The 21,819-nt window shown below is 46.7% G+C and overlaps 2 protein-coding genes across 12 annotated transcripts in view; both read left to right on the top strand.

Annotated features, from left to right (window-relative positions):
* The window catches only part of LOC135368464 (cell adhesion molecule Dscam1-like), a 183,204-nt gene extending 170,703 nt beyond the window's left edge, over positions 1-12,501 (top strand). For 6 of the 7 annotated variants that reach the window (XM_064601754.1, XM_064601753.1, XM_064601756.1 and 3 more), the window contains 8 exons: positions 345-588; positions 866-964; positions 1,045-1,230; positions 3,140-3,433; positions 5,219-5,395; positions 6,681-6,848; positions 7,491-7,648; positions 11,635-12,501. In XM_064601754.1, the coding sequence (XP_064457824.1) occupies positions 345-588; positions 866-964; positions 1,045-1,230; positions 3,140-3,433; positions 5,219-5,395; positions 6,681-6,848; positions 7,491-7,648; positions 11,635-11,763 (1,455 nt within the window). In that variant the 3' untranslated portion in view covers positions 11,764-12,501. Of the gene's footprint in view, positions 1-344; positions 589-865; positions 965-1,044; positions 1,231-3,139; positions 3,434-5,218; positions 5,396-6,680; positions 6,854-7,490; positions 7,649-11,634 lie in introns of all 7 variants that reach the window. The other variant, XR_010414783.1, reaches the window with a different exon arrangement.
* A 2,370-nt stretch (positions 12,502-14,871) lies between these two features.
* Positions 14,872-21,819, top strand: part of LOC135368462 (sushi, von Willebrand factor type A, EGF and pentraxin domain-containing protein 1-like) — a 38,627-nt gene continuing 31,679 nt past the window's right edge. For 3 of the 5 annotated variants that reach the window (XM_064601749.1, XM_064601751.1, XM_064601748.1), the window contains exons 1-4: positions 14,872-14,990; positions 17,793-17,999; positions 19,982-20,155; positions 21,326-21,499. In XM_064601749.1, the coding sequence (XP_064457819.1) occupies positions 14,927-14,990; positions 17,793-17,999; positions 19,982-20,155; positions 21,326-21,499 (619 nt within the window). In that variant the 5' untranslated portion in view covers positions 14,872-14,926. Of the gene's footprint in view, positions 14,991-17,792; positions 18,000-19,758; positions 19,905-19,981; positions 20,156-21,325; positions 21,500-21,819 lie in introns of those variants that run through there. The other 2 variants (XM_064601750.1, XM_064601752.1) reach the window with 2 other exon arrangements.

The following is a 21,819-nucleotide window of genomic DNA, read 5'->3' as shown; positions in this document are numbered from 1 at the left end:
GCACCGCATAGAAGGTCTCAGAATAATTTTGCGCAACTTTGGGACTACCCCTTGAATCACCAGATTCACCATCCATATTTCATATCTTGCAGAAACGTATCCAGAAAGCAGTGTACTGTAAAAGTAGTCGATTTCGCGAGGAACATGTTTTCTCGTTTTAGGGGGGGGGGGGGGGGGCGAAGCACGGTCATCGTTGTTGGACTCTTAATGGCTACGTCACATCGTTTAGGCGAACTGCCTTTTTTTAAAACTCTAATGGTGTTGCTGTCGTGGCAAAACCACAAGTTGCCGTTGAGACACAGTATAATCATAATATGTGCGTCCTCCCTTACTTTTCAACGCAGCCATCGAAGGAAGAAGATTGGAACGGTCATCTAAAGGGCTACTACATCAGCTACAGGCCCCTTGGATCAACGGGTGAACAATATTACCACAAGACAGTCGACGTCCACAACCCTCATCAGAGACAAGAAATCCACCTGACGAACCTGCGCTTATCGATGTCCTATAGCGTAGCAATTCAAGCCTTCACCCGCAAAGGTGCGGGACCCAAATCTGACGAAGTTGTCGTCAAGACCCTCGACGATGGTACGGTATAACGGTCAACATCTTTACTACTTAGGAACATAAAAGTTGATATTTTGTAGTAAAGAGAGAGCAGTATTGCACCTAACGCGATAAGGATAGAAGATGCTACAGTATAGTAAACAAAAGTGTAGGTTGCTACATGCAGTTAGAAGTCTGTCCAGGACCTCTTTATCAAAGAATTGTAAAGAAGCGTTATGTTACGTCGTGGAAGTTGACAAGTACCAGCTGGAACAAATATTCATGAACTACATACGACCTATTGCGTTTGTTTCTGTAGTTCCACCAAGCCCTCCCACACTGGAAGTTGTTTCCGTCACATCAGATTCAGTGACACTTGGTTGGTCCTTGAAGACATCGTTTGGCAATCCAGTTACAGGTAGGATAGCATTACTTTTCCACGTATCTAGCATGTAGCAAATGATGGGTCATGATTACTCCCTTGTTTCCGGTGCGTAGAGTACGTCCTCCATCAACGTAAAGACATGGAGCCCTGGCACGAGACGGCGATTTCGACGGCAGAGCCAACGTACACAGTGCGCGACTTGGAATGTGGCACTACGTATCAGTTCTTCATGACAGCGCACAACTCGCTTGGAAGGAGTGAGCCGAGTGACATTATTCGGGCGAAGACAGATGGTGCAGGTAATTTTTGCTTCTTAGTTTATACCGTAGTGGCTAGGACGATCGCTGCATGAAAACCTCAAACAGCAAAGCCGAATTCGAACTCAAGTCTCCTTCCAGCCGTGGAAGGTGACGCGAGTTCGTATCCCGGCACCGGCTGTGCTGTTTGGGGTTTTCCCGGCAGATTTTCCGGACGAATGTTGGCACACTTCCCCCTGAAGTCGGCCCAGGACGCGTACTAACCCCTTGTCCCCAACTCCGTCCTGCTGTCCTCTGTCCACGTCTGTCCACCGCTCATAGACACAGCTGCTCCGCAGCGGTAACTTTAAAAAAGTCTTACTTATACCCGAGGTCAGTCTGTGGCGGCCCGTGAACGACGACGATGTGACCATGCTGCCACGCTACTGCGCAGACTCGTCAGTTCTACCGGCACCGTCCTAGCGTGTGGCCACGACCATCTGCAAGCTGGGACATTCCATCATCGCCGGTCAGGGAACACCACCTCCTCTACATCTGGTGACCCGAGCAGTAATTCAGCCCTTCACCATCCCAAATTTTCCACCGACCAGCGAATCACTCCGGAAGCCATCGCTGAAGGTACGGTGCCTCGTTCCTCCGAGGACTCGCTAGGCGGTGACGCTCCACGCACATTCAGCGACCTGGCATTCCACGACGCCACACTCAACTCGCAACACGCCACGGTCACCACCACAGCGTCACTCCACCTTACGCTTCCCGACAGTACTCGTCGGGCATTCACCAGCGGCATGTTCCTGAGCCACTTACGCTCCAGTACCGGTCGCGGTACGCCGCTGTCGATAGCACCACATGCATCTCCTACGTTAGCGGTCCAGGAACCCAGCCCGCGCTGCCTTCCCACCTGACCATCCCCATTGATTCTCGTCTTGGCAAAGCCAGCAGCCGACCACCCCCTGGCGGACAGGCGCCACCGGGACCAACGTTTCACCGAGGACACGCACTGAGGCCACAGTGACTTTTACTCCCAGTCTCCCCGTGCTTCACGACGGTCCTCCACGGCACTCTTCTGGCGACAACCCTTCGAGTTCACCGCTCACGTACCGGTTGCGGTACTGTCGCCCTCTCGCCCAAGTCACTTCAGCCCTTCATTGAAACCCGCAGGCTTACACCGCGCTTGCCCACGCCGTCATGCAGCTGCTCTGCCGACTGCCATAACCACAAGCCGTATGCCCAGCCGTCCATCGTCCATGTGTCGTCCTCATTCTCCTCTTCATGCTATCGACCGCATGCACCGCTCCGCGTCTGAAGGGGAGGAGTGATGTGGCGGCCCGTGGACGACGACGATGTGACCCTGCTACCACGCGCTACTGCGCTGGCTCGTCAGTTCTACCGACATCGTCCTAGCGTGAGGTCACGACCATCTGCCCGCTGGGACATTCCATCATCGCCGGTCAGCACTCATCTAGAGGAACACCACCTCCTCTACAAGCCTATGAATGCCGCGAAATGTAGTTTGTCAATCCTAACACACTTACGCCGCCGAAAACATTACACTGCACCACCACCAGGTGCCGCCTATGGGGTTCACAGTTTCGGCGTCGGCGAACTATGTCGCTGCGTAGAGTGTTGCGGAACACGAGCTTTACTCCGTAAATGAGTATGTGCAATAAAAACTCCGTCGGTTGTCTCTACATGGAAAGCACTGAGCATATCTACGTGGTTTTGCGAAATCGAACTCCTGGGAAGCTCTCAAGCTTCTTATGTGTTTAGTACCAGTCTCTGTACTGTTATACTTGCATGCATCAGTGGCACGAGCCTTACGAAAAGTAAAATGCAGGATAAAGAGAACCGATACAGGAAATTCTTTTCCTTCCCACCCTTCCCTTTTATTGATACGTGAAATGGAAGAACGATGACGATCATTGTTCTTTTGCCTTCCCTTTTTCGCAAGCACCTCTATCTCCAAGCAAGGAAGAGTTCGTCCACCCGTCCCAACACCACGCAACCTTGAACCTCCTCAGCTGGAAAAGCGGAGGCTGCGAGCTTCTAGAATTTTCTGTACGCATTCGTCAGGGCAACACACACGCCTGGACCACACTGGCAGACAGCATTCCTACGAACCAAAGCCAGTTCATGCTGAAGAACCTGGCTCCAGGGACGCTCTACATTATTCACGTGGTCGCCAAGTCTACGGCTGGTGCCACAGAAGCTCAATACGAGTTTGCCACCTCCAATGGAACGTCACGTAAGTCATCAAATCACGACAAAGCCGTGTACGCTTGAAAGGTGTCTGCACCAGGAAGGGAAGCCATCGCCCCGTTGCGTAAACAATGTTACACTCCTCTACTCTCTTTAAAATTTATTTGCTGCTTCCTTCCAGACAAACAACTTTATTTTGGCTTTGGAGAGGTTTGGCGTCATTGGAGAGGTGCTTCCTTCCCGTTTTGGAGATCGTCACACAAGTTCGCGGTCTTGCGTTGTAGAATAATGAGAATAAACAGCAGCCGGTTCTTATTGTCTTCAAAGGCGAAGAGCGAGGAAGGAAGCTGTGTTAGGTACCCCTCTTGATAAGCGTTGTACAGGGTGACATCACAAAAGAAAGCTCAAGTCTCCAAAACTTTGCGTTGGCACATCGCTATCATCCTGAATTGTGTAGGTCATTAAGATTATTTGTTCTAATAGGGTGCTCTGGCAGATCGGGAGCGCTCTAGAACAACAAAAGCAAACAATCCAAACTCACTAATGCGACTTCACTTCACACTTCAAATGCGTGATTGGCTTATATAGGCTTTTGGGCGGGGGAAGGTAACGGTAATGGTAACGGAAACAGAAGCGGTATAGTACTGAAATTGGACTGGTAACGATAACGAAAACGGAAACGCATACCACGGTCCTCCATTATCGGAAACAGAAACGGAAACTATCATCCAGTATTGAATCCGGGTAATGGCTATTTCTGTTGTGCGATGACATTTGAGTGACTTTTTATTCTATTTTTGTATTTTGATGACTCCAGTCTCTGTAAGGCTCGAAATACTACACGAGACCATGGAAACAAAGCGCAATATTGGATCTCATAGAGTGCATCTCTCGCTAACCTACTCATCCCGGTCCTCATAACTCCATGACATCAACACATGAGACTGACACAACATACACTCCACGCACTCTACTCCACCATAGCATGAAGATGGAATCGTAGGATTTTTATCTATTTTTTTACTTCGTTTTCATTTCACCGTGGCTACGGCAGTATTATTTACTACGGAGAGCGCCCACCTATAAATGTCACATTGGATTAAGGTAACGCCCATCTTGAGTTGCTGGACTCGGAGTGACTGAAGAATGAAGACATGTTGTAGACATGTTGTAGAAAATATTGTAAGATGTGCGCATCCCACCGACGTAAAATTACCTATGTAGTGTGTACGTGGGACACCGAAGCAGCACTTGGGCACAACAGCTGCTCTCTAACAGCAGTTCCATTACCGGAAACAGTAACGGAAACGAAAATATAGCTGTAACGGTAACGACAATACGTCCGTTACCCTTCCCTGCTTTTGGGGCGTACCACCAACGTGAACGCCTTCTTCTTCGTCTCTCCCTCGTCTACTTCCTCACAGAAGCAGTGGACACATTGCAGTCAATCAAACTCGCTATTTTCGCGGAATATCTTGTTTTACCTCTTGTCTTTCATTGCAATGCAATGACACCAATTCGTCTTCGTTGTCATCGTGGGGTCCAGTCAGCCCAAATTTGTTGCAATTTACGTTGCCCGTTGTGTTTTGTTGTTTCTATTATCGTCACCATCCGTTCCCTCCCTCCCTCCATCACTCTCTTTCTTTGTGTGTGCGTGCGAGTAGAGCTGTTCCATTCGTTGTGTTAACTTTTAGACTGCAGTAAGATGGCATCAGTAAGTTTGTAGCTAAACCATGCAGCTGTACGGGTCTTCTACAGAGAGATCTACTCGAACCAGACTGTAGGGACCCCATGCTCTAATTTGTTCTTAGATTCATTGTTTCTTTTCTAGATGTCGCATCTGTCGAAGCTACTTCGTCTCATCCGAAACGATCAACGCTACCCGGAGTCACGGATCTGGAGATCCTAATTCCTATTCTAGTGTCCAGTTTCGTCGTCGTTGTGGTCATCATCGTTGGCTTTGTCCTGTGTTCCAGAGAATCCATGTGTGCAGCTAACAGAAGAGACTGTAAGTTATCTAATCCGTTCCTTTGTTAGTAGGAGTAACCTCCTTTGTTTGTAACACACATCTGCGAGGTAAGAGCGAAGTGTCAAAGCACTGACCGCGCGTCGATATTTTAGCACTGAAGATCGGAGAAGGAATGGAATAGCTTTTCAATAGGGCTGGCATCTGCGCGAAACAGCTTACATAAAAGTCCAGAGTTGTGCCTAACTCGTTACAAGTAACTCGTTTCTTCGTAACGGTTACTTTTTTTGGTAACGAAGTAATGATTCAGTTACTTTTTAATAAATGGTAATAGTAACGGAATAAGTTACAAAAATTGGTAACTCGTTACTGATGTTACTCGTTCCTTTTCTTCAGCGTGGGGGAGCACATTTCGGCACTCCGTGTGGCGCAATGCGTGGACCTACGTGACGACCACGTGTGACTCAAAGTATTATTGCAGTCCCTCCCTGGATGTGTTGTTGACGTGCTGAATCATCTTAAACGAAGGCCCTTGTCTTTTCTCTTGTTTCCGTAATCTCCGACCATCACTCCTTCCCAAGGATGGGCACCAATTGTGTTATGGCTACAAAAAACGCGGTTTGACTTCTAGCCTTTTCTTGATTTTGCTAAGCTTCTGATCGCCCTAAATTATGACGCAGTCCCTCGTCTGTTCTTGGGAATCGTTGGTGATCGGTAGCACGAAAACCGGTGTTTTTCTTGTGTTTTCATTACCTCCAATCACCCCCACTTCCGCAGCAAATGTCTTCACACGAAAAAGAACGAACATCGCTGATGTAAATTTCGAGTATCAGTTTCTTCTGAAGTGCAATTTCTCATTAATAATCAGTGGAAGGCAAGTGACGGCATGTTTGTTGGCTGCTTTAACTATGCTGAGATAACGTAAAAGTAACTCGTTACCTGTGAGTAACGAGAACTCGTTATGTTTGTATATTGGTAACGAGTAACGTATTACTTTTTTCTGAAGTAACGAGTAACGGTATTTAGTTCCTATTTTTTCGTAACGGGCCCAAGTCTGCATAAAACAGAAAAATTATGTAGGACAACGAGGCTTAGGACAACGTAGGACAAGGAAGTGGCACCAGCCGGCGAGCGTTGTGGCGCGCTTCAGAATAAATCAGTTTTGTTCTGGCATTCACCGAGCTCGGACCAGTTATTTTAGCAAGCTGGTTCACCATAATTCGTACGAGGAGTCGAACTCCGCGGCCCCACGGTTTATTCCGGGTGTCAAGTTATGAGGATAAACTAGGGCTGAGCACTGAAAAACACTGAACACTCTCTGTTGCAGGCGGACAGCAAGACTATCCAAACAACTATTCAGAAGAAATAGTGGCGATGAAAGACTTGGCCAATGCCGCCGAATGTGTCAATTCTTGCGAAGAAAACATTCACCGATCGGTCTCTCAAGGTGGTCAGACCTACCCTACAAGTCAGTCCATTTACGGCCAAAGACCTGGTAAGGTCAGCACTCGGCTCTTCTTGTACTTCCGATTGCTCTTTTATAGGAACTTGTTTTCTAACGTTTAATCGCGGATGTTGCTTGAATATTACTTTTCTTCCTTTTTTTTTCTTCTTGTCTCAATTGGCTGTATAGGAGATTTTGAAAATGCATGAGGTCGAGGGAATATTTTGTAGGGCTTTTGTATATGCGCAAGGTGAGAATAATTAGTGTTTTTTTATCTGGGTTGTCTTTGTTAATTTCTGTTCTGCTTTTTTAGTGGCTGCAGTTGATTCTGCCAGTCGCAGAAAATGTGAGACTAGTGGTATTTTCGACTGGCTGTACAAATAGTCAGAACGCTCCAAACAACGCTCGGAAAGTCAGAACGCTACAAGCTGGTGGAAGAAAGAAGATGGAAGAAACAAACAACTGCCGAAGCTGTTGTCAGAACGACCGTTGGTTGCCAGTCGAAGATGCCATTAGGTTGCAGTATCGACTCTTACATTCGTACCTTGGTCTGCTTCGTTTGATATTTCGTGCCCTCGCTCCTTTCAATTATTGCATTGACAAGGGTTGTCGTACTTCTTATCGACGACCGTGTACGAATGGGTGAGTCGTTGCTCGTGGCTGTACTTGTGAGGAGTGGATGCTTGTTTGCAGAAATTGATGATGGCAGACACCCATACGCCATGCCGTATGATGTACTGCACAGCCACAACGCACAGGATACTGGACGTGAAGATCGTGTAGATCGAGGCACGCTCAAACGTCGCGGTGACGACAAAATTCCAAGGTCCAACATATACATCAGCCGACAGGTTTGTATCTATCCCTAGCTGATCGATTGGTTGACACAAATTTTCTTCTCAGCCACGTAATATGACGCACGTCAACCCAGGCTGAGTATTGCAGGTACGAGCACCACTTGTCGCCTGTGTATCCCTAACATTAGGTGGTACGCTGAAGACAGATATTCCAGTGGCCATTGAATTCCTGAGTCTCTCAGTAGACCGCAAAGTGCTATTGCGCAATATCTCGCGCCCGAGATAATAACTCGTGGTCGTTCCTTAGCTTATTTGCAATATACCATGGTGCAGAAACAGTTCCTGTGGAATTAATTTTGTTATCGCGGTTATCAAAAGTCTTGTAGTATTCGTGGATATAACTTTTTCTTTTTTTTTTCAATTGAAAAATGTCTAGATGTGGTTTTGAAATTCGTGGTACGTGAACAGACCTATCGTTGCTAATGTTTTTTTTTTTAATTGAAAAATGTTTAGATGTGGTTTTGAAATTTGTGGTACGTGAACAGACCTATCCGCCACCTGGCCGCCAATATTTCGAACAGCTAGGGACTGTTCTATTTCTGGGCACCGTCCTTATCATTGCCATGATATCTAAAGGGTTATTAAGGGTTAGTTCACTTAACATTGCCTTACCCGTTCGCTGATTTTCTACCCTTCTACACAAGACCTGTCATGGGCTTGCTTTGTTGAAAGCTTTGCACCTCCGCTCTGAAACTGCATCACCATGGTGGACATCAGACAAGTGGGGCAGGCAAACTTCCCTTTAGGAATATCGATGCCAACTAGAATTAGTTTAGAACATTTTCGTACCTGTGTCACGCGGCAACTTAGAGGAACACTTTACATTTCTAAAAAGGTTTGCTCACCCTTACGTCCAGTTAAAAAAAAAAAAAAAAAAAAACAGCATGTTTCCGGATTCACAGTGTTCCGATCCACAAGGTTCGTTCAAGGTTGACCGGGACTTTTATTTGTCTAAATACAATGGGAAATTCAGGGAACCACCAAACTACGTTGGTTTTTCAAAGTATTCAGTGTGCGTATTTATACGCCGCTGCCATCTCCCTGATGCCTTTGCTGTAGAAACAAGTGGGCTGCTGCCATAGCCTCTGCAAGACATCTTTGTGGAGAGCTTCATCTGTGTGGATCGTCTTTCCTCCAACCTGGTCTTTAAAGGAGCATTAAAGTGGTATCTAACATGGCCAAAAACTGCTGTCATCTTGTAAAGCAGTATGTGAAAAGCATTCCCACAAAATATTTCTGTCCAAAGTTGTTTCGCCACGGTGCAATTAATTTGGAAAATCGCTGCCGCGGTGACAGGCCGGAGCGCTCCAACTGCAGACCACACCCACTCTACTGTGACGTTGGTGGTAGAGAGCCCCTCATTCGTTCGTAGGAAAAGCCGTCTGCTACGAACATTGCGAGCTGTTTCTTGTTGACTTCTATTCTTCATATGATTTATATCCCGTTTTCTAAAAAAAGATCATATATGGAGCCTGAGAAAACAAGATTACGATCACAAGAGTAATATATGCGTGGCTTCTGTGCAATTTCAGAATTCACAGTAGCAGAAAGCAAGCGATGGCGGCCAGAGCCGTATATTAAAAGGGAGTCTTGCCATTAATGGGTCATGCCTATACCTGAAGCTCCACCCACTTTTTCAGCTTTCTGACCAATGAAGTCTTGAAATATGGGGTGCTATCAATCAGCCTATCCTCACTATTTGCCCCCTTATCCAACACGGGCAGCGCCATTTTGGGTGGCAAGTGAATTGGATGGGATTGAAATGGATACCTCTCGCAATCTGCAAAAGTAGTGGATTGTTAGCGCAAATTTGATGAGCGCCACCTATGGAGCGTAAGGCACGTCGGGAATTCTCGTCTGCTTCCGTCGTTGTACCGCTGCCGGCAGAACCACCTGCTGGGACACATTCTGTTGTCGGTATGATTTTCAAACAAATTACATGAATAGTTGGAATATAAGAGGCAGGAATGTTTATGTCCATGAAATCCATCAATCAAATATAAGATTGTACAGCACAGTGCCGTTTTGGTTACAATTTCGCTGTGATCGCCGTGTTCACTAGGCCTAACATCGGCGACAAAACGTATTATTTTCGGTTAGATATCGATGGATGAGCGTACGTTGAAACTGATTTCCAAGAAACGTATATGAAAATGTACATTTGCGGCGTAAAATCAGAGCAGTCCGTAAAAAGAAAATTTTTTGTCGCGAAATCTCCGCTTCACCACTGTTTGTTTTCGACGCCATTTTGGGTGGCAGTAAGGTGTCATGGCGACCCTCTTGGTAAAAAGCAACCCAATCAGAGGAGCGAAACTGTGATTGACAGGTCGAGCCTCTTTTTGTGACTCCTCCCAATGGCCAGACTCCTTTTTAATATACGGCTCTGATGGCGGCGGTATTGTGGCGCCACCTGTTAGCCACTGAACCAACTGCGCGGTGAAAACGGTCGGACAGGCTGCACACTGTCGCGAAGCACGGGGTTTTCGCTGTACAAGCGCAGTTAATTTCGAGCTGCACCACTCGTCCTTCCCGTGGTGTCTGTGGTCCCAAAAAATTGTGGTTGTGTCGTGGACAGCCTTCAAACCCTCCGTTTCGGACATCACGTAGCCGGAGAACGCATGGCGTCTCCGAAGCGGTAGCAGACGCTCCGGCCTGCGCGATGTTGCTCACCTCGATCGTGTGATCACAGGTCCAATGAGGAGCGTCCTCACCACTTGCGTCACATAGTGACGCGCGTGGTGGCGCTCATCACGTGCCTATCGTGAAGGCGAAGGAGGGTGTTTCGCGCACGGGAGGTTCGGTGAGCTATTGCAGGCGTCCCAATTTCGCTACGGTTGCACTAATTGTGGGAAAACTGTTTTCGGCCGCCTAACATTCCATACTGACCAAGAACAGAAACAAAGTTGTGGGCCTCTAGACTGCTCCTTTAAGGGGCACAACAAATGATAATCGCTTGGGGCTAAATCTGGGCTGTAAGGGGCACGTGGCAAAATCTCCCAACGCATTTCGGCCAGGGTTGCTAACGTTAAATGTGAGGCCTGGCATTGTCATGAAGAAGAATGACCCTTCTGGAGAACATCACAAGTCTTTTGTTGCGATTTGCGTTTCGCACTGCACCCTTTATCAACGTAGAATAGTGGGCATTAATCGTGACCCCTTGCTCCAAGAAGTCCACATAGATAACACCCTGTATGTCCCAGAAGACAGCCCCCACGAACTTCCCAGCAGATTGCTGCATCTTTTTTTTCTTTTTTTTTTCTTTGGCAACGGGTAGCCTTATGTCACCATTCTGTGCTGCTGCTTTATGCATCTGGAGTGAAATGATGCGTCCCAGGTTCATCACATATGGTTAGTGATTGAAAAAAAAAATCGTCCCCCATGGGATTGAAACCGGTTCAGTCGCTGCTCAGAGACTGCCATGCGCGCTCCCTTCGTGTCACAGTTGAGGCGTCGGGGAACCCATCTTGCATAAACTTTGCAGAACAGTAAGTGCTCGTGAATGATTGTCTCCACATTGCCGACACTAATATTACGCTGGGCTGCAATGTCCCGAACTGTTACCCGTTTTTCGAGGATGGCTTGTTCAACGCCTGCGATGTTCACTGGTGTGACTGCAGTCGGACGAACGTGTCCATGTGGTTCATTCGTCACCAAACCCGTCCGTCGACAAACATTCGTATACTCTTCGCACTTACATCGTTTATTTTATTTTATTTTATTTATGATTGTACCTCAAGTGCCCTCGCGGGGCGTTACCCCATTTGTTCCCCATACTAAACGAGGAACTTGATTATGCATCGCTGTTCCACAGCTACAGATCGACATGAACTCACTGATTTTTCTCGAGCCAATGTCTCGGTCAACCTTGTACAAAGGCCCTTGTACAAAGGCCTGGATTCGTATTTGCATGTGCTTTTAGCTATAGAAGGCTGTTCAGTATCTTAACACTGACTGTAACGTCTACCACGATTTATCCACAGAGTCTAACCCATCAGAAACAACGTGAACGTCCGTACGAATCGCTCACTGTGAACATAAACCCGTACCGGTCTGACGCAGCGACGTCGTCATCGCCGTCTACGAAGGACAACGATGAACTTGATGCCTGACCGCGGTTTCTGAGTGATGTGCTACGTGCTCTTGCGTCTACGTGCTCTTGCGAGTGCTTGCGTCTATTTTTTAACGAATCCCTCTGTGTCGAGGTTCGCACGACTCTGGAACAACGGCTGGCGCGTGCGTGCCCTTTGCTGGACGTACAGGATTGTGTCGTTACGGCGGCGTGTTACGCGGGCGACGACAACGCCATCCTGCGGCTGATAACGTGAAAACGACGACAGTGGAAATGAACGTCGTCTAGTTTGGTGCTCTGCGTGGTCGTGAAAGCCACGCAGAAATTAACAGGCTCAAGGTACAACGAACAATCAAATACGATGAGTGCATTTACAGCTACATTTCTTGTTGAAGCGCGACTCCACGCCGCCTTGCTTCGTCATTGTTTGAGTTATTTTCTAGTTGTACCGCCGTCGTCGTCAACAGGACAAGTGGCGTCACGCATACTACTTCAGGTTGGCTGACGAGAAGATAAGTTGTTGCAACTGTTAAATCATCTGGTCTGTGAACTTTTGACGATAAGCCGATGGTGTTACTGCGCCCCACTGCGAGACTTCTTTGAACAGGACCATTACGAATGCTGTGTGCGTTAGAGTGAGACGCCGACGTGCCATGAACTTGATGATGCATTTATGTGTGAACAGCTTTCTGGGTTCACATTTGGTACTGTACATACCACGACAAAAAAAAAAGTATGTTTATATGAAAATTAAATAAATTACGACGTTTCGCTGTTACAGCTTTCTGTCAACGCGGTATGCATGTTCATATGATGCGAGCAAGAAATACATATACCAAAGCAAAATTGCATAGTGACATCGTTACGCTCACAGTGGTTCCTCTTGAAGACATCGTCAAATCAATTCACACGAATGTGAATGTATGATTTTATTTGAAAAAAAAAAAGCGTTATCGCACATACGTTGTTCGAACTTATTTTGTCTCAAAATTTTTGTCACAAGTCACGGAAACAAGGAAGATGAAGCAGTGTAACATGCAGAATCACATTTAAAAAAAACACAATCTACGTTGATAATCGAAGGCCTAGAAAAGGTATTTGAAAGGAAAAGGTCCGCGTTTTCTGCCATTATTCCTGCGGAGATTCGACGTTTTTCGGCATTTGTACATCTTGTCAAACTTGGATATTTTCGTCATGTTAAAAAGCTTGCGCCAAAAATAGATGATTAAAAATCGGCAGCTATAATAATTGGTGAGAGCTAAATAGGAAGGTACTATTTCAACAAAGAACCACACAAAATATAACTAACTAAATGGCGAGAAAAATATATCATTTGTTTGGCTATTCCCTCTATTTTATAAAGCACAACTTACACCACCACATGTACATACATTAGTTCTGTTTAGCACTTATTATGGTATAAACAGGAGTACATAAATAAGCTTGAGGTTTCCTTCCCTACTACCGTGGTGTTTCATGCCAACCAACCCAAGATGACAACTCCTTATCTAAGCATGTAGAGGGTCGTCACTACTCGTTGAACAATGAGTTGTACGGGCATGACTCATGGGAGGAGGGCAGCCTAGTAGGAGGACATTTAGTACGCAAAGCATTTACTTTGTTGGAGGGTTCCAGGTGTAGTTGAACCCATAGCTCGGCATTTCGTACGGCGGAACTCATTATCACAATCATCTGACAGGCCACGAACTCACGTGAAGGTCGAGATGGCGTACGCTGTGAGCTCGATCATGCCACATATTAGTGCACTCACCGGATAACATCACACTTGCGACCAGAGCCAACACCTTCTGGATAACAGAAGGCATCTGTACTCTTCCAAAAACGTCACGCATCTGCCATACATTTTCAATGAGTCAGCTTTTTTCTTCTTCGCTCTTTCGGTGACGTCACATCTATCTATCGCCAACAGCCACAGCAGGACCAGATGCGTGACCCAAGCAGCACAATGTACTGAAAGTCGAGTGCAATAGGGGTGGACAGGTGGGTGGAAGGCCTTGAACAGACTCCTGAAGCTAAAGAACATTGATAAGACACATACCGTCCATCCCTATTGCACTCTACTTTCAGTACATTGTGCTGCTTGGAGACGTAAATTGAAAGAGTGCAGAGGTCTTCTGTTATCTAGAAGGTGTTGCCAGAGCGTGGGTCATTTTGCCGATCTCTGGTCACAGGAGTGGCGTTATCTGGTGAGTGCGCTAATATGCGGCACGGAGCTCAGCGATACGCCATGCCGAGCGCCATGTTAGCACGCGGCCGAGCTCATGCCTTATCAGATGATTGTGATCGTGAGTTTCGCTGTTTGAAATGCAGCAGCTAAGTTGAACCCCCTTGACCCCCTGATAAAAGTGTTATGGGTTACGGTATTCTCCGCATTTCACTTGGAATCGAAAAAAAAAAACGAAACTGTGAGGCCCCGGAGAAAAAAAAATGCAATTGGCTGCCGGCATTTTCGGCATGTAGCACCACGTGCAAGAGTATAATTCGAACTTTTTCGGAATACGCCAAATTCAGTCTTAAAAAAATGTTGGGCTGTGGCCTTCGGCATTTTTCATCGACTGCCAGGAACGCGGAACCTTTATGTTTTATAGATGATGTGTACTTCCTGGCTTTCTGAGCTCATGAAGGCAAGTCACACATCTGCAGCAAGAGGTATATTTAAAAAAAATATATATATTATTGGTATAGATGTATATTTTTTACGAAGTGTATTTATTAATAAGAAACGTGCGAATTCGCACGTTTCTCATGGGCGCCACGGTGAAAACAGCTTGAAAGAAGCCCAAAAGCGCTTTTCAGAGCATTTGGATGCCTCTAGAGGCCTCAAAAGGTAATATACCTATTTAGTACTGACACCATACCATACGGGAGAATTACTCCTGTGTCTTTTCCAACCTGCAACCCAACGACCTTTTCCGCTTTGCACCGTTCGGCGCATTCTGCTGCATGGGGCGCAATCTCGAACTGCGCAACAAGGAACATGCGTGCATATTCCCAGGCGACGATCATGTATCAAGGGAAGTGCAATAATTATCGCGGCCAAAAATGTGTCAGTTCTCCGTCTCATCAGGACACAGGCGTCACTTTCGAGCGATCCAATTTCTGAGGGCTGCTATCTTTTCATTGCCAGATAGTCGCATGGCTTCGTCTCTACTTGGTTCTGGAGCCTCGAATGTGCAATCAAAATGAAGGTTGCGGTGAGCGTCGTAGTTTTGCTCTCTATTTGTGCCTCAGTACCTGCTCAAGAACGTGAGTACCTTTCGAAAACTTGTCTGTCAAAGATTTCGAGTACGTAGCTCTAAGCAGCTGCCTTGACAAGGTATGACTTCGCTGCGACGTGTTAGATATATGTGATACGACGCGACGAAAGATCGTGCAGTGTAGCTGCCGTAATGAAAGCTGAACTGAAGCTGTGGTGCAGTTTACAATGCTTCATGCTCCCAATTATTATTATTATTTGTTTCAAATGTTAGTCAGATAACCCTGTAATCTATAATGTTGTTTGGTTATAAACTCCAGTCGTATTGAATGGAGAGTTATCAGGTGAGCCATTGTTACATGGCAGTGGTAAGTATGATGCAGAAATGCCACACATCGGGACTCAAGCCTGACGAAATGGGTGGGTGGGACGGCGGAAGACCTCTGACCCCACATCGCCTTACTCTAACTACCCCAGGAATACCTAGCAGTGAATTATTTAACAAGGAATAGCAAGCCGTCCTTTCTGGCTGACTTTTCCTGGCAAAATAAATACATCCGCCCCCCGTGACGATATCGCTGAAGCCGGCCGCGTTATTATATGATATGCTTGTTAGGAATAGTTTATTAACATAGTTATCTAATTACTCAAGCAACTGACCAAATTACACTTTGCTTTTCACTAACACCATAACAACGTTCGACGCGCAAACTATCGCACGATATGCTTGGCAGCACAATGGCCCGGTTTCACCAACGCTGGTTAACTTTGAACCGAGATCAAGCGTTGCTAAAACTTCAAGTCAACATTCAATTCTCTTTTGTAAACGTTAGTTGGTGACGTGATGAATGTTTGAGTAACCATAACTCCCTTTAGTGAAGCAGTGTTAAGTGTTAAATTCAAGTTAAGGGACCGTAAGGGATCTTTGTATTAGCAGTGTGAATGGCACCGTTCTGCTAGCACACTGAAACGCTATGGGTTGCACGAGGAGTGATCAAAAAGTACGGTGAATGTTTACATACAGATACGATTATTATAGTAAGAGGTAAGTTCAAATCAGTCCCCCTCGAAATAGTCTCCGCTACTTCGAATACACTTGTCCCACCGTTCCTGCAACTTCCTGAGGCAGAACTGGACGTCGTCTTTTGTGAGTGCACTTAGCTCCGCTGTCGTGGTTGCCTCGATGTCGCGAGTTGATGCGAAACGTGTGTCCTTCATAATAATCTTGATTTTCGGGAACAGCCAGAAGTCGCACGGTGCTAAATCGGTGGAATGATGTGGATGAGGGTAAATTGTAATGTTCTTATTTTTGAGAAACTGCCGGATTAGAAGAGATGTGTGACAGGACACGTTCTCGTGATGCAGGATGAAAACGCGGTGGCACGCCTCATCTTCTCCAGGTGAAAAAATGTCTGCACTCCCAAGTGGTTTTATGAAAGGATTCCCACTTGAAACCACTTTGAACCACTTTGTACGTAAGTGGTTTCAAGTGGAAATCCTTTCATAAACCACTTGGGATTGCAGGCATTTTGCACCTGGGTCAACTCTGTAGTTGAGCGGAGCCATTTACTGGACGCGATAACTAGGCCCGTTTTACCAGTTTTATTGCCAGCTGCAGGCTGGGACAAGTGCAAGATCCTGCCTACACCATGTCTCAAAAATTGTGCTGCTCTCGCCCTGAAAACGATGACCAGGCGGACGGCCGCTTCGCTTTAGTTGTTGACTAGTCTAGTTGTTTCTAGTTGTCCTAGTAGATCAACATTTTCCTGTTGTTGATGTGGGTGACGTACTGCTATGTTGTTGCGTCCGGTTGCTGATGTTGAGGGACGTCCCGCTCTCCCTTCGTCTTCAATCTATTCACAACCATGACCAAATCGTTCAAACCATTTGTGGGCAGCGTTAATGGTGACGGCAGCATCACGATAAACAAAACTCAGCTCTTTTTGAAATTTAAAGCAAAACTACACATTGTTGTGTTGTTCCTCATCCATGACTAGCGCAAGAAAGCAAGCACCTTGTCCTTACCGGGGCACGAGACTGACTCGAGACTGCAGCGAGCAGGTCTAGACTTGTCCCGCATTTGCACGGCATACAACGCGTCGCCTTCGCAAATCAATTTGCGAAATCTCTGTTAGATGGTACTCTGCGGCAACATTCTCCAGAGACATTCACGTACCGTGGGCGCTCGCACTCCATCGTGAGGTTTCCAGATATTAATTGTTGAGCTCCATAAAGACGATAATGTACTAAGTTTCAAGTAGACTCACTTAGAAGTCTAATGCATCAGCAATCAAATTAAATGGCATAACAAATATAGCCGAACAAGCTGAACCTTTGTCCGTTCAGTATTCGAAACAGCTATGGGTGGCCCATGCTTGATGTGATGAAGCTGTTCCCTCTTTTTCTTTCTTTCTTTTTTCCCTCGGCTAGTAGTTAGCCGCGCTGTCGAGCTTAACTTGTCTCCTGAGGATATATCGTACACGGAGAGAGGAGACAGGGCTCTGGGTCTGGGTAAAGGCAGGGGAAAGGATGCGTAGTGCACCCTCTGTCGGGTGCAGAGTGAATGTTCCGTGACGCCTTTAAGGTCTTCAAGGTTACAGGCCCCACGCGCATGAACGCAGGAAATCATGAAAAAGGTTCAAGAGGTTTGGACTGAGATGGCTATCTCATAAAAGGGGTATCGTATGTGTGAACGGCTGTTTATATATGTAGCACGCTTTCATGACAGCTGTTCTCATGGTACGTAAGTAACGATTGTTTATTAAATGTATATATATATTCGGCCATCTAGCGATTTATTATTTATTTGAACATCTTGCACGTCCTCACTCAGCTTCACATTGTTCATCTAGCCGCAGGTTGTCCCAATCCAGAAGACAGCCTCCCTGACAACCTCATCCTCGAGGAATATCCAGATGGGCGTCTGAATGAAAGCTCAAAGCTAAGGGTGAGATGTGCCCCTGGTTACGTTTCCCATGGCCCGCGACGATGGACAATTGAATGTGTCATGGAAGGATGGGCGCTCGTCTGGACGAAGCTGGACAACGCAAAGTGCAGACGTGAGTCCGCCGTTAGTTAACGTACTCTACAGACCTAGTTAACGTACCTTGCTGACCCTCACAAACCTGATAGCAGGAATAGCGAGTTCTATAGTAGACAGGAGTAAGGCGTTTGTGATGGCGCTTCCTAAAACAGGATTAGCCAATCGCTCTAAGTTTAAACCACATGGAGCGATTTTTGAGAGCGATCGTCGCGCACGACGACGAGGTGGCTTGTCGCGTTCCGAACTACAAGACGTGACAAGAACGCGATGTCGCGTACACAGTACCGAGACGTGCGAGTCGCATACGCCTGCTAACACGACGTTGATAAACACGCACAAAACAATTACTTTATATAATGACATGTGGCGCACCCCGCATTACAAACACACACCTTGTAGTGACCGGAAGTAGGGGTGTATACAGTACTGACAAAAGAAGCAAGAATGGGCGCGTTAAGCAGGCTCCTGTGCGTCATTTCCCGGTTCTTCGGGGAACGAACCCTTGGTGTCTCCACTTAACGGTGTTTGTGAGGCTATCCGGAAGCCGGACGTCCCGCACGCGCGCCACTGCTTAGAGAGTTTCGTTCTGTCGTCTACCTTCTGTAAAACAAGCCGTCCACCAATCCCGCTAAACGCCATCTCTGTGACCAAACGGCGCATACACCGGAAAATGCGTAAGGGGCCGGAAGTCGTACTGCTTTACCCTGGCATGAGACAAGGGGCGCGCAGGGTGCACCGCACCGGAAGTTGCTTTGGTGCTGTTAAGTGATCCCGGGAGAGAGGGAACGTTCCTGGAGCACCAACTTAACGCGCCCCATCATGTTTGCCGTGGTGTCGTCTTGTCTTCTGTGTGTTGTCTATTGCTACATTCAACAATATATCATGTCTGTAGGTGCGCACCCCACTTCGGTTTCTTTTCTTCTTCGTCGTCGTCGTCGTCGTCGTCGTCTTTTTCGTTTCACGTGTGCTGTGTATTCTGTGTTCGCCTTCGTCGTCGCTTTTCGTCTTCTTATTTTTTAATCTCTACTGAAGATCTCCCAAAGCGGTGCACGTGCGTGCGCTCCCTCAGTTATGCATTCATTAAATGTCGGCCGACATTGTTTTCCACGAAACCATGATTGCACAGACGGCACAGACTGACCATGACCACTCCATCTTTTCCAAAGAACCGCGTTGGTGGCGCCACTGCCGGCATGTCCTCATTGGTGCTCTGCGCTCTGGTTTCCGGTGTCGCGCCGGACGACCGCAACCCAAATCTGGCAGAGGCGGTCGCTTGCGGGGTCGCAGAGGGGTCAAAGAGAGCGGCGTTGCTGGCCCTTCGCGCCACAAGAGATGCGTCGCGCGACGCGAATATCGCGCTAGTTGTCGCTCCATGTGTTTCACCCTATGTCCCTTTGAAGTAGCTGGCATCACGTTGCTGATCTTTGATTTGAGATTCCTTTATGCTGTCCGTATCATAGAGTTCTTCCGATATACTAATACCCCCCTAATGAAAACTAGCGATGGTTAGTTGCATAAAATTCGTACACATTCTGCTTTTATTCCATTTTAATACATAACAATAATAGTAATACCATGAGGACGCGAAACGTGGACAATCCCAGTATATGGATACAATCAATACGTCGTAAAAATCATGACATTACTGTCCGCTCAGTTATAAAACATAGCTATATGTTTATAGACTGTTGCATAACTTAGAGGACGATGGGCGACCATGCAGGTGCATGGGATTGCGATGAGCGCGCGGCGCCTGGCTCGAGTTGGGATTCTTTGCACTTATTGATTGAAGCTCGTTGGTGTTAGTCATCTGGAGCCTCGGTCCGTCTGTCTCATTTACGTAACATAGACTGTGTTCTCGTTCTACCGTAGAAAGAGAACAGGAAATCTCGAGAAAAGGAATGGAGGACATATCCCACATGTATGCTTGACCAGTGGCTGTTTAACCTGCTGTTTCCTTCCACGGGTACCAAATGCCTCTCATCTCCTCTCTTTCAGCTGTATCATGTGGACATCCAGGCTTCATAAGAAACGGCATGTTACGCAGTGCTGTTTTCACCTTTCCCAATTCCGTGAAGTACGAATGCGACGTAGGCTATAAAGCCGTCGGGCGAACTGAGATCTACTGTCAGAGCAACGGCCGTTGGGACGAAGAACCTCCCCGATGTGAAGGTATCTACATACAGTGTGCGACAATTGTAGTGGTCCACGTGTTTCGCAGTGCTGAATATTCTACACGCTTCCGCACTACTGAAGCTTCTTCCACGCGCAGTGAAATGAAACAAAAACATAACAAAAGCTGCAAATTATATTCGAGTTCCGACAAGCCATTACAAAACAAGCACTGATTACCAGCAGTTGCTCATAGCCACAGTTGCTTCGCGGCGCTAACACTGAAAAAAAAACTTACCAGCCGCGGGGTCTCATTTAACGCCGACAATGCGTCTGCTACGGGCACCGCGTGATGCTGCTTCGCTCTCACTTCACGGACTCTCCACGTCATGGTGTGACGTTAACGTCACCCACTCACTTACAGGCTCTCTGAAGGAGAGGAGAGGGTTTCTAGAGGCTCTGCAGATCAGGTACACCTCGTGTGCGCTGCACGTCAGCTTGGATCATCGTTCTTGTACAAGCTAGGGCATATGCTACTTGTTGCACAGCACGCCGGAGAAGAAGAAGAAGAAAAAAAAAAAACGAAAAATTCATAGAGAAGCTCGCTGCTCCTTTAAAATGCTGAAATCCGAAGCAATGGTTCAGTCGCCTTTCAGTTTCAGATCATATTTGTACTGAGCAGCATCCATTCTTCGAAGATAACTTTAACCGACGTCGGTATTATTTTTGTACTGGCTTTGCTATGCCACAGGAATTGCTTAGTCCTGTTGTCATACATAACGGGTTCGCGAATCGCCAAGTGTGTAGAATTCTCACGCCTGTTGTTTTGTGCACGTGTAGTAGTCTGTCTGTGGTTTGATTCTGACTAAGTGAAAGATCTGTAGCATGAGAAAGGGGATTGTTACTATAGCGCAACGTTCGGTATAAAAACTGACACATATATAGTGTGGACGTTTCGGCGGTGAATCGCCCACCCTATCACCATCCAATGTATGTGTGTGTGTGTGTGTGGACGTTTCGGCGGAACAAAGTCCTGGGGATCCGAAACGTCAATCCTGTTTGTATTACTCTTTCTACCTCAACATTCTATAAATAATAATTCATGATCAGTGATAATAACTAGTGTTCTATTGTCTTGAAAGCTTGCGCCCAAGCTCCTCTTTTCTATATACAGTAACGCTTATCCGGTATCTAAGTGACAACCCGCTAACAGCATCTGAAACTTTATAGTGGTACGTTGTGGCAGCCCAGAGGGCATAGGGAACGGCACAGTGGAATTCCACGATGACCAGTACGGGTCCGTCGCTCGGTACATCTGTCCTCGAGGCTACAAGAGGGAAGGGGAAGAACAGCGAACATGCGGTACTGACGGCATCTGGAGTGGGTCACCTCCCGTGTGTAACGGTAAGATTTATTTCTTCCGTTAATAGTGATTCTTGAGTCTTCTGTTCTGATGCATGAGCATCATATGCGATGTAACCTCTTCGAAGATGTAGCACTGAACATTTAGGACAATTTGTTGGAGGAACATGAAAGAAACATGTTACGGCAATGATTTCCCAACACTGGCATAGGTGTAACACACCGCGCTGCCTTAGCTTTGTTCCTAAAATTTGATGAAAGTTGATGAAAAAATAACACGAACTCAGCCATAACGAAGTAAGTGGAGGCTTAATAATCACCGCCGACACCCAGTGAACAATAATTAAGACAATATCAATAAT

The sequence above is a fragment of the Ornithodoros turicata genome, chromosome 9 (genome assembly GCF_037126465.1).
Source record: "Ornithodoros turicata isolate Travis chromosome 9, ASM3712646v1, whole genome shotgun sequence".
NCBI lineage: Eukaryota > Metazoa > Arthropoda > Arachnida > Ixodida > Argasidae > Ornithodoros > Ornithodoros turicata.
This window is presented reverse-complemented; position numbering and strand designations above follow the sequence as displayed.